The 20,231-nt window shown below is 40.1% G+C and overlaps 1 protein-coding gene across 2 annotated transcripts in view; it reads left to right on the plus strand.

The window, feature by feature from the left end:
• The window catches only part of TEX9 (testis expressed 9), an 89,525-nt gene that overhangs the window by 48,949 nt on the left and 20,345 nt on the right, over nt 1–20,231 (plus strand). The window contains exon 8 of one of the 2 annotated variants that reach the window (XM_068965279.1): nt 4,916–5,050. The exons of the other annotated variant lie outside the window; for it this stretch is intronic. Coding sequence (XP_068821380.1) covers nt 4,916–5,050 — 135 coding nt within the window. The remainder of the gene's footprint in view (nt 1–4,915; nt 5,051–20,231) is intronic. 2 annotated transcript variants of the gene reach the window in all.

Genomic DNA, 20,231 nt, shown 5'->3' on the forward strand with positions numbered 1-20,231 from the left:
TAGCTGTTTACAATGCCTTTTTATATTAGCTATTTATTGTTTCTTCATGGCTGGAAGACTTAATCTGTTTTATTTTGTTTTTTGGTTAAAATAAAGTTGCTGGTACACTCCACAAGTTTCTCTGATTGTGAATATGTCATATTAACACTCCTATTAACATTAGTAACTCACGTTTAAAAAAAAAAAGTCTGCCCTTTAGTTACCTTGCTTCAGGTAAAATTGATCTCTGTGTCGTTTCCTAAAGCTGCTTTCTTCTTTTCTGCTTTCATAATAAAAACTCCTCAAAAGCATTTTCTCATCTCCTTTAAGTCATTTCCTTATCTTGCAAAGAAAGCTTTTTTGCATTTTTGCCTATATGTGTCCTGAAAATCATGATATGAATGGTACCTTGGCTTGGTTTAATATTTGTCTGTCTATCATATATATATAATAATTGTGTAGTCTCATTTTTATATATTTTATTACATAGCTCTATGCCTTCCCCCATGTTTTTTATATCCTTCTTCCCCAGCTTAGGTTCCATGGTACATGACTTAGTTATCTATGGAATATATTCTTAATTTCCCTGCTACTGCTGTGTGGCAAAACCCAACCTAATCCCCCCCCATACTCCCTGCCTAAGTGTACAGCCAAACAGATTGGTGCTACTTTAATTTTATTTATAAATATCAAGTGTAGTGCTGTTTTCCTCTCCTACTTTCTGAGAAGTCAGTTTCCTCTCCCATTGTCAGAGCTGATTATTAAACGAGTATCTTTTCCCTTCATGTATCCAGTGCCTCTTTCAGTGTTGCCATTCTCAGTTCATGACTTTTCCCCCCTATTTTACTAAGAAAACAGCAAATTTTACTGTCAGTCTCTTGGTCTCTGTACCCTCATCTACTCTGCTTTCCCCCTCATTATGATTAATTACTCCCTCTTTTGTTTAAAGCTTATCACCTCACTGTACACTGGATCCCATACGGTCTCTGTTACTCAAGGACTTTGCTCCTATGATTATCCTATCTTTCTTTCTCTTGCAAAAATCAAATTTACTCTATACAGTTATTTGCATTAGCATACAAACATGCCATAGGATCTCCATGTTGGAGTATCCAAGGCTCAGTCCTTGACTCTCTTCTCTGTCTTCATCCAGTTCTGGGATACGTCATTCATTTCCAAGGCTTGGTATACCATCCATATGTTCATCACTTCCACATTTCCACTTCTTGCTGTGATCTTTCTTTGAGCCCCAGGCCCTATGTGTTCTCAGTTCCTCTGAACTTGTGTATCCATAGTTCCACATCTGCAGATTCAACCAGCAGTAGACCATGTAGTAGTATTTACTATTGAAAAGTTTCTGCATGTGAATGGATCCACATAGTTGAAACCCATGTTGTTCAAGGGTTAACTGCAATCCTTAGAAAAACTTAGATCAACACATACACACACACACACACACACACACACACACACACACACACACACACCCACACACACACACACACACACCCACACACACACACACCCACCACCACCCCCCGCCCCGACTAAAACACTCTAGAGACTTTTCATGTCATTCAGAATAAAATCCAAACTTTGAGGTAGGGTTTACAAGGTATATCTAATATCTCCCTGGCTGTTTCTGCGATCTCAAGGCCTGAAATTGCATGTGTCACTCATCTGAAGCCACACTGACCTTTGAATGTGATCTTTGAATATGTCACATGGATTTCTACCTCAGGGTCTTCGTCTTAATTGTTCCTCCAGATCTAGACATGAATCATTCCCTCATTTGGAAGCCTTCCCCTATCCGCTATATCTTAAATAATTATGTCCCTTACCCATTGCTCTGTCCTCTTTTTTTTTTTTCTTTTTTCTTGGCCATGCCAAACTGTTTGTGGGATCTTAGTTCCCTGATCAAGGATTAAACATAGGCCCATGGTAGTGGAAACACAGAGTCCTAACCACCAGACTGCCAGGAAATTCCCTACTCTGTCCTCTTACCCTTTTTCTTCATAGGCCTTATTACTATAAGATGTTACATATGAGTATGTAGGTATGTGTTTATCATCTGTATCTTCCTCTAGAGTGCAGCCTTTATGAGAGTAGAATTTTGGTTAATTATCATGTGTCCATCATGTAGTAGTGTTGCTGTTGTGTTAGTCGCTCAGTCATGTCCAACTCTTTGCAGCACCTTGGGCTATAGCCTGCTATCCTCCCCAGTCTGTGGAATTCTCCAGGCAAGAATACTGGAGTGGGCAGCCATTCCTTCTCCAGGGGATCTTCCTGACGCAGGGATCAAACCCAGGTCTCCTGCATTTCAGGCAGATTCTTTACTGTCTGAGCTATCAGGGATGTCCCATCATGTAGTATAATACCTGGCAATTTAGTAAGTGCTCGATAAATGTGTTGAATAAATAAAACCTATTAGACATATATATTACTCCCAATTGCAGATGTAGAAACTGAATTGATCACAGCTGTCAGGTTTTTTAATTCCAAATTTATTGTGTTTTGAACCTCAGCCACTTGTTTCTAGATCCTTGTCAGATCATTTATTTGTCCTTATCTGATTATTCCTCATCTGAATTACCGTGGCTGTGTGACTCTTGAAGCATTTGCTATATTTGACTTGTACTTTGGTTACCAAGGACTTCCCTGATAGCTCAGTTGGTAAAGAATTCACCTGCAATTTGGAGACTGGGTTTGATCCCTGGGTTGGGAAGATACCCTGGAGAAGGAAAAGGCTACCCACTCCAGTATTCTGGCCTAGAGAATTCCATGGACTTTATAGTCCATGGGGATCCCAAAGAGTGGAACCCGACTGAGCGACTTTCCCTTCACTTGGTTACCAGTCTATACCTCTTTTTTGCACTCTGCCAGTGCCTTATGAATGCATTAAAAATTATGGAACAATCACAAATTATTTCTTCTTGGATATCTTAGTATTTGAGTTTTAAAGTTAGACTTGATTTTCTATAAGCTATCCAGCTTTTTCTTTTAAAGTTAGTGTAAAATTCAGGACTTGTGATTTTGTAAAATTTTTGTTGCTAGACATGTAAACTTCTTAATTTATAGGGTAATAATAGGCTTGTTTTAGGAGAAAGTTTTCATCTTAAAAATACTCAATAATAACATTGATATCTTGTCTGTACTTTCTTTTATAAAAAGCACTTAAGCATAGCTGAAAACAAAGCTTTTCAAGTTTTTGATAAGATTAACCCTTTGCTTAGTGGATTTTCTCATATAGGAAAACTTTATTTCCTACTTTACTATTCTTCTATCCTTTTTCTTTTTCACTTTTCCCAAGAAATGGGGCAGTATTGATATAGTATTAATTTATTGATAGAGGAACATCATGTGGTAAAGAAGGGTTTTCATTTTTCTGTGAAGAAGGTTACAGAGTCTCGAGCAAGAAAGAGAAGGGCAAAGATTGATTTCTTTATTCTTATGAGAAGAGGCTGAAATGAAGCAGCAAGAACTGTGGCCTTGGTAGCTAATGAGAATCTGCCTTTTCCGTGTGAACAGAGAAGTCAGGCTGCTCTTAGTGTCGCTACCACCCACAAAGCTGTGAAGAAGGCTGGTGAGAGCAGATGGTATCCAGACACAGTTTGATTTGTTTAGAAACCTGCATAAAGAGCAGCATGTGTTTTGTTTTGTTTTCCTCTTAATTACTCAGAGCCAAGGAGATCAGTTTTCAAATAAAACATAGTGATATAGCCAGGAGAAAAAATTAGAAGAAAACAGACAACTCTGTTATTAACTGCATCATTTCAATTCCATGATATTTATTATCTGCTTTGTATAATGCGATGTACTAGGCATTGTAGGGCATGCAAAGTAGAGTGAGTTAAGTATTACAAAATAAATTCAGTTCCATAAACATGGTATTAGTGCTTTTTATTTGCCCCGAAGTGCTGGGAACATAGAAATTAAAGTAGTTCCTATCCTCGAGGAGCTTACAGGATAGTGAGGGGAATTAAGTAAATGGAGAGTTTCAGTTCTACACAAGCAGGCACTATGATCTATGTATCAGTGTGCCATAGAATCTCTGGAGAAAGGGTACTTCATCCAGCCTGAGAAGGTAGTGAGGAAAGGCTCCTGGGAGAAGGTAAAACCCTAGTGTATAGCCCTAACTGAGGGTTAAAGGATGAATAGGTGTTAGCCAGTTAAAAATGAGGGTGGAGAGAAATCAGGACAGATGGAAGAGCATGAGCAAAAGGTCAGAGGCAAGAAACATCATGACTCTTCAGGAGAGATCCAAGCAAGTACTGCCCATAGAACTGAAGGTAACATTTGTAGGAGTAGATGGATGGAATTTAGAGTTTATCCTATATGTTCATGTTTCTTCCTGTGTGGCCTGTAGATTCTTCAGTAGCAGCTCTTAGACTTTTTGAAGAAATGCTAGTCTAAACCCACACCAGGATGTGAAAAATATCCTTAAAATCTGTTGGTTTTGCTCAGAATTGGGGTTTTCTTATCTGGCTAACGTAGAATGCTCTGTATTTAACAGATATTAATTAAATGATATATTTTATCAGGTTTACACAAGCACAGTATTAATGAGAAAATTTATGTCTTAAATTGGTGTTTTGGGAGGTTTCCAAGAGAACTATGGTTATAAAAAGTTGTTTATAAAGTAAATACAGAAGAAACGTATACTATATCTTGGGATCAGTAAAAAGAGGCAGAAAATTCCAAACAAAAAGCAATCTGAAAGTCTGATTTGTGACTATATCTTTAAGGATATGTTTTCCTAAAACCAGTTCAGCGTGGGAATTCCCTGAAACCTCTATCATTCAGTGTTCAGTCTCTTGCTGTGTATGTATGTGTGTATAATTTAGGAGAAAGCAAGGAATATAGAAATGCAAAGTATTGAAAATATTAGAGAGAACTTATATTTATAAATGTTTTATCTGTCTCTTTTGCTGTACAGGAATTAGAGAATAAAACAAGACTACAAAAACAGGCTGTTGCTAGTCAAAATGCCATGGAAGTTCGCTTGAATAGAGCTCTAGAAGAAGCAGAAAAGTATAAACTAGAGTTAAGTAAACTAAGGCAAAATAACAAGGTATGGAAAAACGGAATAGTTTTGTTAGTGATCACCTTTGGTAACTTCCTTTTTTACGCAACACTCAAAAGTAATAGTTTTTATTTTTTTAATATAAATTTATTTATTTTAATTGGAGGTTAATTTCTTTACAATATTGTATTGGTTTTGCCGTACATCAACATGAATCTACCACAGGTATATGTCATGGTGAACATATCTTTTCAAAGAAACGCACTCATTAAGAATATGTATATTTCTGGTAAGTTAGCTTTATATTGTTTGGACTAGCACCATCATTAGGTGATAGCACAACTCTTTGGAGGAGGCATTCATTTTTGCCTTCAACAGATCTTTATCGTGTGCCCATATTACATGCCAGACACTGGGGGAATAAATGGTGGAAAAATGTTTCTTATCTCTCAAGTCTTTTAAATCCTTCTCTGAACATGTTTTCCAATATATATAACACAAGGGGCTATATTACCAAGGCACTGGTTATCAAACTTGAGCACATACTAGAATTACCTGGAGGGCTTATTAAAACAGATTCCTGGGTCCCACCCACAGATTTTATTATTCAGTAGTATGGGGTGAGACTTGAGACTGTGAAGTTTTTTAATTTTATTGGAGTATAATTGATTTACAATGTTGTGTTAGTTTCTGCTGTACAGCAACATGAGTTATATATATATATATAATATCTCCACTGTTTTTTAGATTCTTTTCCCATATAGGCCATTACAAAGTATTGAGTAGGGTTCCTTGAGCTAATAGGAGGTTCTTATTAGTTATCTATTTCATATATAGTAGTATGTATATGTCAGTCCCAGTCTACCAGTTTATCCCTTCCCCACACCTTACTTCCTCATTACCATAAATTTGTTTTCTAGATCTGTGACTCAGTTTCAGTTTTATAGATAAGTTCATTTGTTCCCTTAGATTCTGCATATGAGTGATATCATATGATATTTGTCTTTGTGTGTTTGCTTACTTTACTCAGTATGATAATCTCTAGGTCTATCCATGTCAATGCAAATGGCATTATTTCATTCTTGTTTATGGCTGATTAATATTCCATTGTATATATGTACCACATCTTTATCCATTCCTCAGGTGATGGATGTTTAGGTTGCTTCTTCCATGTCCTGGCTATCGTAAATAATGCTGCAGTGCACACTGGGGTGCATGTATCTTCTTTGAATTATAGTTTTCTCTGGATATGTGCCAAGGAATGGGATCATATGATAGCTCTGTTTTTAGTTTTTTAAAGAACTTCCATACTATTTTCCACAGTGGCTGTATATATTTACCTTCCCACCAGCAGAGCAAGAGGGTTCTCTTTCCTCTACCTCCTCTCCAGCATTTATTGTTAGTACATTTTTTTGATGATGGCCATGCTGACTAGTGTGAGGTGATACCTCATTGTGGTTTTGATTTACATTTCTCTATTGATTAGTGATGATAAGCATCTTTTCATGTGCCTCTTGGCCATTTGTATGTCTTTGGACAGATGTCTATTTAGAACTTCCACTCATTAAAAAAAATTTTTTTTGACAGAACCATTTTTAAAGTCTTTATTTAATTTGTTAACAATATTGCATCTTTTTAATTTATTTTATTTTTTTAACAATTAAAAACATTTTAATAACAGAGTGACTTGTAGGAATTGTCTTTTTTAAAATCTTATTATTTTTTATTTATTTTTTATTTTTTTACTTTACAATACTGTGTTGGTTTTTCCATACATTGACATGAATCTGCCACGAGTATACATGAGTTCCCAATCCTGAACCCCCCCTCCCACCACACTCCCCATATCATCTCTCTGGGTCATCCCAGTGCACCAGCCCCAAGCATCCTGTATCCTGTATCGAACCTAGACTGGCGATTCATTTCTTACATGATAGTATACATGTTTCAATGCCATTCTCCCAAATCATCCCACCCTTGCCCTCTCCCACAGAGTCCAAAAGTCTGTTCTATACTTCTATGTCTCTTTTGCTGTCTCACATACAGCGTTATCATTACCATCTTTCTAAATTCCATATATATGTGTTAGTATACTGTATTGGTATTTTTCTTTCTGGCTTACTTCACTCTGTATAATTGGCTCCAGTTTCATCCAGCTCATTAGAACTGATTCAAATGTATTCCTTTTAATGGCTGAGTAATACTTCATTGTGTATATGTACCACAGCTTTCTTACCCATTCGTCAAAAATATACAAGCAACTTACGCAGCTCAATTCCAGAAAAATAAATGACCCAATCAAAAAATGGGCCAAAGAACTAAACAGACATTTCTCTAAAGAAGACATACGGATGGCTAACAAACACATGAAAAGCTGCTCAACATCACTCATTATCAGAGAAATGCAAATCAAGACCACAATGAGGTACCATTTCACACCAGTCAGAATGGCTGCGATCCAAAAGTCTACAAGCAATAAATGCTGGAGAGGGTGTGGAGAAAAGGGAACCCTCTTACACTGTTGGTGGGAATGCAAACTAATACAGCCACTATGGAGAACAGTGTGGAGATTCCTTAAAAAACTGGAAATAGAACTGCCTTATGACCCAGCAATTCCACTGCTGGGCATACACACCGAGGAAACCAGAATTGAAAGAGACACGTGTATCCCAGTGTTCATCGCAGCACTGTTTATAATAGCCAGGATATGGAAGCAACCTATTGCATCTTTTGTATATTTTTTGTGTTTCTTTTTGCCACAAGGCTTGTGGGTTCTTAGCTCCCTGACCAGGGATGGAACCTGCACCCCCTACAATGGAAGGTGAAGTCTTATCCTCTGGACTGCCAGGAAGTCCGCCCACTCATTTTTTTAAATTGGATTCTTTGTTATAAAACTACGTGAGCTGTTTCTGTATTTCAGAGATTAATCCCTTGTCCGTTGCTTCATTTGCAAATATTTTCTCCTATTCTGAGGGTTGTCTTCTTGTCTGTGGTTTCCTTTGCTGTGCAAAAGGTTTTAAGCTTCATTCAGTTCAGTTCAGTTCAGTCGCTCAGTCATGTCCGACTCTATGCAACCCCATGAATCGCAGCACGCCAGGCCTCCCTGTCCATCACCACCTCCCGGAGTTCACTCAGACTCACGTCCATCGAGTCAGTGATGCCATCCAGCCATCTCATCCTCTGTCATCCCCTTCTCCTACCCCCAATCCCTCCCAGCATCAGAGTCTTTTCCAAAGAGTCAGTTCGTCGCATGAGGTGGCCAAAGTACTGGAGCTTCAGCTTTAGCATCATTCCTTCCAAAGAAATCCCAGGGCTGATCTCCTTCAGAATGGACTGGTTGGATCTCCTTGCAGTCCAAGGGACTCTCAAGAGTCTTCTCCAACACCACAGTTCAAAAGCGTCAATTCTTCGGCGCTCAGCCTTCTTCACAGTCCAGCTCTCACATCCATACATGACCACAGGAAAAACCATAGCCTTGACTAGACAGACCTTTGTTGGCAAAGTAATGTCTCTGCTTTTGAATATGCTATCTAGGTTGGTCATAACTTTTATTTATTTTTGTTTTTATTTTCATTACTATAGATGGTGAATTGAAAAAGTTCTTGGCTGCAAATTATCTCTTAATAGTTCTCTGCCTATGTTTTCCTTTAAGAATTTTATGGTATCAAGCCTTACATTTAGTCTTTAATCTATTTAATTATTTTTGTATATGTTATTAGGGAGTGTTCTAATTTCATTCTTTTACATGTAGCTGTTTTGTTTTCCCAGCACCACTTATTGAAGAGACTGTTTTTTCTGAATTGTCTATTGTTGCTCCTTTTACATAGATTAGCTGACCATAGGTGTGTGGGTTTACCTCTGGGCTTCCTATCCTGTTCCGTTGGTCTCTATTTCTGATTTTGTGTCTGTACCATATTGTTTTGATGGCTGTAGCTTTGTAGTATAGTCTTAAGTTAGGCAGCTTGCATTCCTCCAGCTGTTTTCTTTCTCAAGATTGCTTGGTCATTTGAGGTCTTTTGTGTTTCCATACAAACTGTAAAATTCTTGGTTCTAATTCTGTGAAAAATTGCTATTGATAATTTGATTGGGGCTGTATTGAATCTCTAGACGGCTTTAGGTAGTATAGCCATTTTCACAATATTGATTCTTCCAATCCAAGAGAATAGTATATCTCTCCATCTGTTTGTGTATCATCTTTGATATCTTTTATCAGTATGTTATAGTTTTCTTAGTACTGTTCTTTTGTCTGCTTGCTGTGCTGTGCTGTGCTTAATCGTTTATTCACGTCCAACTCTCTGCGACCCCATGGACAGTAGCCCAACAGGCTCCTCTATCCATGTTTGTCTCCTTAGATAGGTACATTCCTAGCTGTTTTGTTCTTTTGATGCACACTAAGTGGAATACTTTCTTTAATTTCTCTTTCATCGTTAGTATATAGGAATATAAAATATTTTTATGTATTAATTTTCTAACCTTGCAGCTTACCAAATTCATTCATGAGCTCTAGTAGTTTTCTGGTAGCATTTTAGGATTTTCTATGTATAGTGCCATGTCATTTGTGAACAGTGACAGTTTTACAGTTCTTTTCCAATTTGGATTCCTTTTTTTTTTTCTTCTCTGATTGCCATAGCTAGGACTTCCAAAACTATGAGAATAATAATGGCAAGAGTAGACATCTTTGTTGTGTTCCTGATCTTACAGGAAATGTTTTTCGTATTCACCATTGAGAATGATACAATGGTCATCTGAGTTAAATTCACCCATTCCAGTCCATTTTAATTTGCTGATTCCTAGAATATTGATGTTCATTCTTACCATCTCCTGTTTGACCACTTCCAATTTGCCTTGATTCATGGACTTGACATTCCAGGTTCCTATGCAGTGTTGCTCTTTACAGCATCGGACCTTGCTTCTATCACCAGTTGCATCCACAGCTGGGTATTTTTTTTTGCTTTGGCTCCATCCCTTCATTCTTTCTGGAGTTATTTTTCCACTGATCTCCAGTAGCATATTAGGCACCACCGACCTGGGGAGTTCCCCTTTCAGTATCCTATCATTTTGTCTTTTCATACTGTTCATGGGGTTCTCAAGGCAAGAATACTGAAGTGGTTTGCCATTCCCTTGTCCAGTGGACCACATTCTGTCAGACCTCTCTACCATGACCCACCTGTCTTGGGAGGCCCCACACAGCATGGCTTAGTTTCACTGAGTTAGACAAGGCTGTCGTCCATGTGATCAGATTGGCTAGTTTTCTGTGAGTATGGTTTCAGTGTATCTGCCCTCTGATGCCCTTTTGCAACACCTACCGTCTTACTTGGGTTTCTCTTACCTTATTCGTGGGGTATTTCTTCACGGCTGCTCCAGCAAAGCGCAGCCACTGCTCCTTACCTTGGATGAGGGATATCTCCTCACGGCCACCCTTCCTGACCTTGAATGTGGAGTAGCTCCTCTCGGCCCTCCTGCACCCCCACAGCTGCCGCTCAATGGACATGGGGTTGCTCCTCTCAGCCACCTCCCCTGACCTCGGGCGTTGGGTAGCTCCTCTCAGTCAGCTGCCTCCCCTGACCTCGGGTGTGCGGTAGCTCGTCTTGGCCGCCGCCCCTGACCTTGGACGTGGGGTAGCTCCTCTCGGCCGCTCCTGTGCTGACACAGCCTGGCACTCTCGGTCACAGCCCCGAACTTGGGCGAGGGGTAGCTCCTCTCGGCCGTGCTTCTGCATGGTCCGTCGCAGCCAGCATGCTTCACGAATGGGTGGATTTAACTCAGATGACCATTATATCTACTACTGTGGGCAGGAATCCCTTAGAAGAAATGGAGTAGCCATCGTGGTCAACAAAAGAGTCCAAAATGCAGTACTTGGATGCAGTCTCAAAAACAACAGAATAATCTCTGTTTGTTTCCAAGACAAACCATTTAATATCATGGTAATCCAAATCTATGCCCCAACCAGTGACACTGAAGAAGCTGAAGTTGAACGGTTCTATGAAGACCTACAAGACCTTTTAGAACTAACACCCAAAAAAGATGTCCTTTTCATTATAGGGGACTGGAATGCAAAAGTAGGAAGTCAAGAAACACCTGGAGTAACAGGCAAATTTGGCCGTGGAGTACAGAATGAAGCAGGGCAAAGGCTAATAGAGTTTTGCCAAGAGAATGCACTGGTCATAGCAAACACCCTCTTCCAACAACACAAGAGAAGACTCTACACATGGACATCACCAGATGGTCAACACCGAAATCAGATTGATTATATTCTTTGCAGCCAAAGATGGAGAAGCTCTATACAGTCAATAAAAACAAGACCGGGAGCTGATTTTGGCTCAGAAAATGAACTCCTTATTGCCAAATTTAGATTTAAATTGAAGAAAGTAAGGAAAACCACTAGATCATTCAGGTATGACCTAAATCAAATCCCTTATGATTATACAGTGGAAGTGAGAAATAGATTTAAGGGACTAGACCTGATAGAGTGCCTGATGAACTATGGGATGAGGTTTGTGACACTGTACAGGAGACAGGGATCAAGACCATCCCTATGGAAAAGAAATGCAAAAAAGCAAAATGGTTGTCTGAAGAGGCCTTACAAATAGCTGTGAAAAGAAGAGAAGCAAAAAGCAAAGGAGAAAAGGAAAAATATGAGCATCCGAATGCAGAGTTCCAAAGAACAGCAAGGAGAGATAAGAAAGCCTTCCTCAGTGATCAATGCAGACATAGAGGGAAACAGCAGGATGGGAAAGACTAGAGACCTTTTCAAGAAAATTAGAGATACCAAGGGAACATTTCATGCAAAGATGGACTTGATAAGGGACAGAAATGGTATGGACCTAACAGAAGCAGAAGATATTAAGAAGAGGTGGCAAGAATACACAAAAAAGAGCTTCATGACCAAGATAATCATGATGGTGTGATCATTCACCTAGAGCCAGACATCCTGGAATGTGAAGTCAAGTGGGCCTTAGAAAGTACGAACAAAGCTAGTGGAGGTGATGGAATTCCAGCTGAACTATTTCAAATTCTGAAAGATGATGCTGTGAAAGTGCTGCACTCAATATGCCAGCAAATTTGAACAACTCAGCAGTGGCCACAGGACTGGAAAAGGTCAGTTTTCATTCCAGTCGCAAAGAAAGGCAATGCCAAAGAATGCTCAAACTACCGCACAATTGCACTGATCTCACACACCACCCAGTAAAGTAATGCTCAAAATTCTCCAAGCCAGGCTTCAGCAATACGTGAACCGTGAACTTCCAGATGTTCAAGCTGGTTTTAGAAAAGGCAGCGGAACCAGAGGTCAAATTGCCAATATCTGCTGGATCATGGAAAAAGCAAGAGAGTTCCAGAAAAACATGTATTTCTGCTTTATTGACTATGCCAAAGCCTTTGACTGTGTGGACCACAATAAACTCTGGAAAATTTTGAAGGAGATGGAAATACCAGACCACCTGACCTGCCTCTTGAGAAACCTATATGCAGGTCAGGAAGCAACAGTTAGAACTGGACATGGAACAGTCTGGTTCCAAATAGGAAAAGGAGTATGTCAAGGCTGTATATTGTCACCCTGCTTATTTAACTTCTATGCAGAGTACATCATGAGACACGCCAGGCTGGAATAAGCGCAAGCTGGAATCAAGATTGCTGGGAGAAATATCAATAACCTCAGATATGCAGATGACACCACCCTTAGGACAGAAAGTGAAGAACTCAAAAGCCTCTTGATGAAAGTGAAAGTGGAGAGTGAAAAAGTTGGCGTAAAGCTCAACATTCAGAAAATGAAGATCATGGCATCTGGTCCCATCACTTCATGGGAAGTAGATGGGGAAACAATGTAAACAGTGACAGACTTTAGTTTTGGGGGCTCCAAAATCACTGCAGATGGTGATTGCAGCCATGAAATTAAAAGACGCTTACTCCTTGGAAGAAAAGTTATGACCAACCTAGATAGCATATTCAAAAGCAAAGATGTTACTTTGCCAACAAAGGTCTATCTAGTCAAGGCTATGGTTTTTCCAGTAGTCATGTATGGATGTGAGAGTTGGACTGTGAAGAAAGCTGAGCACCGAAGAATTGATGCTTTTGAAGTGTGGTGTTGGGGAAGACTCTTTAGAGTCCCTTGGACTGCAAGGAGATCCAACCGGTCCATTCTAAAGGAGATCAGTCCTGGGTTTTCATTGGAAGGACTGATGCTGAGTTTGAAACTCCAATACTTTGGCCACCTCATGAGAAGAGTTGACTCACTGGAAAAGACCCTGATGCCGGGAGGGATTGGGGGCAGGAGGAAAAGGGGACGACAGAGGATGAGATGGCTGGATGCCATCACCGACTCGATGAACATGAGTTTGAGTGAATTCTGGGAGTTGGTGATGGACAGGGAGGCCTGGTGTGCTGTGATTCATGGGGTCACAAGGAGTTATTCATGACTGAGCGACTGAACTGAACTGATTGAGAATGATGTTTGTGTCGGTTTGTCTGTATGGCTTTTATTATGTTGAGTTAGGTTCCTTTTGGGCTTCCCATGTGGCTCAGTGACAAAGAATCTTCCTGCAATGCAGGAGATTTGGTTTCAATCCCTGGATCAGGAAGATCTCTTGAAGGAAATGGCCACCCACTCCAGTAGTCTTACCTAGGAAATCCCATGGACAGAAGATCCTGGCAGGCCATAGTGTTTTGGGGTTGCAAAAGAGTCAGACACAACTTAACAACTAAACAACTGTAAGATTCTGCCTAGGCCCACTTTCTGGAGAGGTTTTTTTTTTTTTTTATCATAAATGGGTGTTGAATTTTGTCAGAAGCTTTTTTGCAACTTTTGTGATGATATATGTTTTTAATTCTTCAATTCAATGTGGTTTATCGTACTGATTTGCAGATACTGAACAATCCTTCTATCAGTTCAGTCAGTTCAGTCGCTCAGTCGTGTCCGATTCTTTGTGACCTAAATCCTACTTGATCATGGTATGTGATTCTTTTGATGTGTTATTGGATTCTGTTTGCTAGTATTTTGTTGAGGGCTTTTGCATCTGTGTTCATCAGTGATATTGGCCTATAATTTTCTTTTATTATGATGTCTTTGTCTGGTTTTGGTATCAGGCTGATAGTCCCCTTGTAGAATTAACTTGGGAGTGTTCCCTTTTTCTCCAGCTTTGTGGAAGAGTTTCAGAGGGGTACATGTTCACTCTTCTTTTAGTGTTTAATGTAATTCATTTTTGAAGCCATCTGGTCCTGGAATTTTGTTTGTTGGAAGATTTTAATCACAATCTCAATTTCAGTACTTGTGACTGAACTGTTCATATTTTCTATTTCTTCCTGGTTCAGTCTTAGAAGATTGTATCTTTCTAAAAATTTGTCCACTTCTTCCAGGTTGTCCATTTTATTGGCATGTAGTTGCTTATAGTCTTTTATGATCCTTTGTATTCCTGTAGCATCCATTGTCGGAGAAGGCAATGGCACCCCACTCCAGTACTCTTGCCTGGAAAATCCCATGGACGGAGGAGCCTGGTAGGCTGCAGTCCATGGGGTCGCTAAGAGTCGGACACGACTGAGTGACTTCACTTTCACTTTTCACTTTCATGCATTGGAGAAGGAAATGGCAACCCACTCCAGTGTTCTTGCCTGGAGAATCCCAGGGACAGGGAAGCCTGGTGGACTGCCATCTGTGGGGTCGCACAGAGTCGGACACGAAGCAACTTAGCAGCAGCAGCATCCATTGTAACTTTTCCATTTTCATTTCTTATTTTATTGAGTCCTGTCCCTTTTTTTTTTTTTGATGAGCCTGGCTAAATTTTTACAATTTTATCTTCTCACAGAAGCAGCTTTTAGTTTCACTGATCTTTGTTATTGTTCTCTTCATTGGAGCGTTTAATCTGTTTACATTTAATTAAGGTAATTATCAATATATATGTTCCTATTGCCATTTTCTGAATTTTGGGGGTTTCCTTTTGTAGGTCTTTTCTCTTTCCTTCCTCTTGTTCTTTTCTCTTGTGGTTTGATGACTGTCTTTGTTGTATATGGATTGCTTCTTCTTTTTTGTGTGTATGTCTATTATATTTTTCTGGTTTGCATTTCCTGTGAGGTTTTGATAAAGTAATCTATATACATATATATATTATATATATATAATATATATATATATATGTAAGTATGAATAATTGAGGTGTTGGTCGCTCCGTCATGTCTGACTCTTTATGACCCCATGGACTGTAGCCCACCAGGCTTCTCTGTCCATAGAATTCTCCAGGCAAGAATACTGGAATGGGTTGCCATTCCCTTCTCCAGGGGATCTTCCCAACCCAAAGATCTAACCCAAAGGCCTTACCAGTGAGCTTTCCCATTTGTGATTTTCTTGTTTCTAGTTGTGGCATTGCCTCCCTTCCTCCCCCCACCCCCCGCCACCCCCTGCCCCAAAGAAGTTCTGTTAGCATTTGTTGTAAAGGTGCTTTGGTGGTACTGAATCCTTTTAGCTTTAAGTTGTCTGTTAAGCTTTTGATTTCTCTCCTGAATCTGAATTAGATTCTTGCTGTGTATTCTTCTCTGTAGGTTTTTCTCTTTCATCACTTTAAATAAATTAATCATGCCACTCCCTTCTGGCCTGCAGAGTTTCTGAAAAACTAGCTGATAACCTTATGAGTATTTCCTTGTTGCTTTTAATCTTTTTTCTTTTTAAAATATGATAAATTCTAATGTGTCTCAGTGTATTCCTCTGTTTATCCTGTATGAGACTCTCTGTACTTCCTGGACTTGGTTGACTGTTTACTTTCCCATATCATGTTAGTTCTCTGTTGTAATCTCTTCAAGTATTTCCTTGGGCCCTTCTCTTTTTCTTCTTCCTCTGGCACCCCTGTAGTTCGAAAGTTGGTGCATTTAATGTTATCACAGAGGCCTCTCAGACTGTCCTTGTTTCTTTTCTGTTTTGTTCCACAGCATCTATTTCCACCATTTTTCTCTTTCAGCTCACTTTTTCATTCTTTTGCCTGTTATTCTGCTATTGATTCCTTCTGATATATTTTTTTTCCAGTGATTGTACTGTTTGTCTTTATTTGTTTAGTTTTTCTAGATTTGTTAAACATTTCTTATATCTTCTTGATCCATGTCTCCATTCTTTTTTTTGAATCTTGGATCATGTTTGCCATCATTAGTCTGAATTCTTTTTCAGGTAGATTGCCTGTTTCCTCTTTATTTAATTGTTCTTGTAAAGGTTTCTATCTTGCTTCTTCATCTGCAACATATTTCTTTTCTCATTTTGTCCAACTTAACTGTGTTTTTGGTCTCCTTTCCATAGGCTGCAGGATCGTAGTTCCTCTTGCTTCTGGTATCTGCCCCGTGGTGGGTGAGATTGGTCCAGAGACTTGTGCCATTATTCCTTTGATAGGGGATTTGACTGGTGGTGTGGTGACCAGAGCGTGCTCTGGACATTTAGCAGGGCCTCCTCTTTGCTCTGTAGTTGTCATTGCCCTGTCAGGGGTGGGTTTTCCTCCCTGGTTGTTGGGAGTAGAGACCCCCAGACCTGTTTCTTAGCTGTGTTTCTGATCTGTAGTGCTAGCTAGGTGTAATTGGAGAACTTCCACTGGGAGAGAAGCCACTGAGTATTCCTCCTCTGGAGCTGTTCACCTGTGAATGTGCTCTGTTGTGTCCCCTTTCATCCATTGTGTGAACTCACAAAATAGCCTGTCACTGGCACTGCTCTCAGTCCCACCTTAACTATCAGTATGCTCACAATTGGCCCTGGTGACTCTGAGGTCTTGTTTTCACCAGGCCACTGATGCAGATCCACTGAGGTCAGGTCCCAGGACTGTAGTGATTATGTACCTGAACCTGCTGTGGGGGCTGTGGAGGCAGCTCAGATTCTGGCCTGGCCCAACCCCTGCAGTATGTGCCCACAAAGTCTACAGCAGCTAAAGCCAGCCCATCCCAGCTGCAGGAGCACTTGCTGTCCTTTCAGATGTTTGCAGGTACTAAACTTAGGAAGCTGTCAGTGGAGGTGTAACTCTGAGGTTCATGCAGAGGCGAGGAGAGATTTCAGCTCTATTTCTTAGTCACATGGCCCTTTGGGCTCCGCTGTGGTTTCAGCCCCACCTCTGTGTGTGTTTCACCCATCAAAGTCTGCTCTGGAGGTAGCCTGGGCACACAAGCCCATCAGGCCAGAAGGAACCGAAGTAGTGATCAGGGTGAGTGGGCCACCCAGGCAGGAGGGTGCTGGGATAGCGACTAGAAAGTGAAAACCCATTAGGCAGAGATTGGGGTGAGTGGATCACCCAGGTTGGGGGAGGGGATAGAAGAGGTGATGTCAGTGGCACACAAGCTGTGTCTGGCAGAGCCTGTGGCTGTAACAGCTTGTGACCAGGGGAGAAGCTGCAATGGCAACCCCACCCTTTGTGCATTACCTAACAGTGGCACTTTGTGCAGCCATCCAGACTTCTTCCACGAGCATTTCTAGTTTTGGAGCTCCTCATTCCCACCCCTTTGGGCTGTTTCCTCGAAGCTTGGATCCATTCCCACCCGGGATTTGCTCTCCAAACCTCACATTCCAGCACCTATCCCCCAGGCACACCTGTGAACACCCATCCTAGGCTGGGGCCTACAGGGCTGTGGCAGGGACCCTTTTTTTTTTGCTAATTTATTTATTTTAATTGGAGGCTAATTACTTTACAATATTGTGGTGGTATTTTTTGCTGTACATTGACATGAATTGGTCGCAGGTGTACATGTGTCCCCCATCCCGAACCCCCCTCCCTCCTCCCTCCCTACCCCATCCCTCTGGGTTGTCCCAGAGCATCAGCTTTGAGTGTCCTGCTTCATGCATTAAACTTCCACTGGTCATCTATTTTACATATGGTAATATGCATGTTTCAGTGTTACTGTCTCAAATCGTCCCACCCTCGCCTTCTCCCCCATAGTCCAAAAGTCTGTTCTTTACATCTCTGTCTCTTTGGCTATCTTGCACACAGGGTTGTCGATACTATCTTTCTAAATTCCATATATATGTGTTAATACACTGTCTTGGTTTTTCTCTTTCTGACTTACTTCACTCTGTATAATAGGCTCCAGTTTCATCCACCTCATTAGAACTGACTCAAATGAATTATTTTTTATAGCTGAGTAATGTTCCATTGTGTATATGTACCACAACTTCCTTATCCATTCGTCTGCTGATGGACATCTAGATTGCTTCCATGTCCCAGCTATTAGGGACCCTTTGCATAGGACTCTCTTGGTAGTGCCTGCCACAGACAGGTTTCTGGTCTCTCTTCTGAACCCCTGGAGTTCCTCTTCTGTCCCAGCTGATTTCCGCACTGGTGAAGGGGCTTCCCCAGATGTGTGACCCTCTCCTCACTTCAACTTTCCATCAGATGCGCAGGTTCTATTCTGCTTCCTCTCCTTTTCCTTCTTCCTTCTTTCATTCTGCCTGGTTATGCAGGGGTCTTTCTCGTCCTTTTAGGTGTCCAAGGTTCTCTGCTAGGGTCCAGCAGGTGCTCTGTGACAGTTTTTCCATTTGTAGATGTATTCTGGATGCATCTGTGGGCAGAGATGAACTCCATGTCTTCCTACTTCTCTGCCATCTTTGAAAGTCTGAATGTCCTAGTTTAACAACTTCCCAGGTGATACTGATGCTACTGATTCTGAGATGACATTTTGCTAACCATCATTAAACAGTTATTTTAAGGATCAACATTGTGTCTCTAGCATCTAGCCAGTGATTGGCATAGAAGTTAACATTCAGTTCCTGGAATATATGTAGAATAAATCAAGGCTCAAATATCAATGTGTGTGAAAGCCTTTTGTATACTCTATAAATACTGGCTATTAGTTTCTGGTTTTGTGTCAGCCTGAAATTGATGCTCCATTGGAGTCTCTCCCTTAGGACAATACTTAAGTTATTTAACAGTGCCCTGGATGATGAATTTAGGAGTTGTTCTCATTACATACACAGATGGTACTATTTTGCATTAAACTAGCAGTGCTTAATAAGTGCATGTGCTCAGTCATTCAGTCATGTTCAATTCTGTGTGACTCATGGACCTGTAGCCTGATAGGCTCCTCTGTCCATGGGAATTCCCAGACAAGAGTACTGGAGCGGGTTGCCATTTCCTTCTCCAGGGGATCTTCCCGACCCAGGGATTGAACCCACGTCTCCTGCATTGGTAGGCAGATTCTTTACCACTGAGCCACCACACTTAGGTTCTTCCCTTATAATTCAGTCAGTAAAGAATCTGCCTGCAGTGCAGGAGACCCATAGTTTATGCTGTATGATCAGACTGTGTTCACATTTAAGAGCTTTCAATGGTGTGATGACTGGGATTTATTAATAGAAGGTATTTAATGAACAAGTTAGGAAGTCAGCTTTACAAACTTGCCAATAATTGTCATGCTATTAGAGCATTATTTTTAATTTTGATGCATTCTAAAGTGGTTTTGAAAGAAATAAAATGAAATAATCATGTAAATGTAAATTTCAGTATTTGCTAATTCTGGTTCCAGATTTGAACTCTGTTTTAGCACATATATTAGAGAAATGGAAAGAAAAACTTGTTTCCATGACAACATATGACTCTAGCCAGCCATTTTGCAAATTCAAGTAATGAGACTTTGGTATATGAACAACTCAGTTCAAAGCCATCAACACTGTAAAACAACTCAGATGTGTTTAAGACAAAGTTATGACCCTAGATCTGCATTAGGTGATAGATTAAAACAGTGAGTGGGAAGACATTTTGTAATATATATTACTCACTCTTTAATATCAAGTAGACATTTTGAGATCATCATTCTTACATGTAACTTATTTCAAATTTATGAAAAAATATGTGTATGCATCTTTTTGATTTTTAAGTCATTTTGCCTTGTTTCTAACTTTGAGGGAGTTTTCAAGACAATCAGTAAGATTTTCCTTGGGTCAAATCTGTATATATAAGTTTTTCTTTTATGACCAGTTATATTTTTTTTCTACCTTAATAAATCTTTGTACTTTGCTTCTCATTCTGATGAGACATAGTTAGGTAGACAAGTAAAATTATTCATGTTTATGTGTTTAAGGAATAGTAAGATTTCCATAAAATAGAACAATATTGCCTCAGTCATCAGAAAATTAAAGACTTATTTAAAAAATAATGGTAAAGTCATTCTGCACAGAGCTTAGGAAAGAAGTTAAACTGGTTTAGAGTAAGAGTAACTTTTGAAATGAAAAGTCAGTCAGCTTAAACCAGATGCTACATGAGTGCAGGGAGCCAGTCTTACTCATTGC

The sequence above is a fragment of the Capricornis sumatraensis genome, chromosome 2 (genome assembly GCF_032405125.1).
Source record: "Capricornis sumatraensis isolate serow.1 chromosome 2, serow.2, whole genome shotgun sequence".
Classification (NCBI taxonomy): domain Eukaryota; kingdom Metazoa; phylum Chordata; class Mammalia; order Artiodactyla; family Bovidae; genus Capricornis; species Capricornis sumatraensis.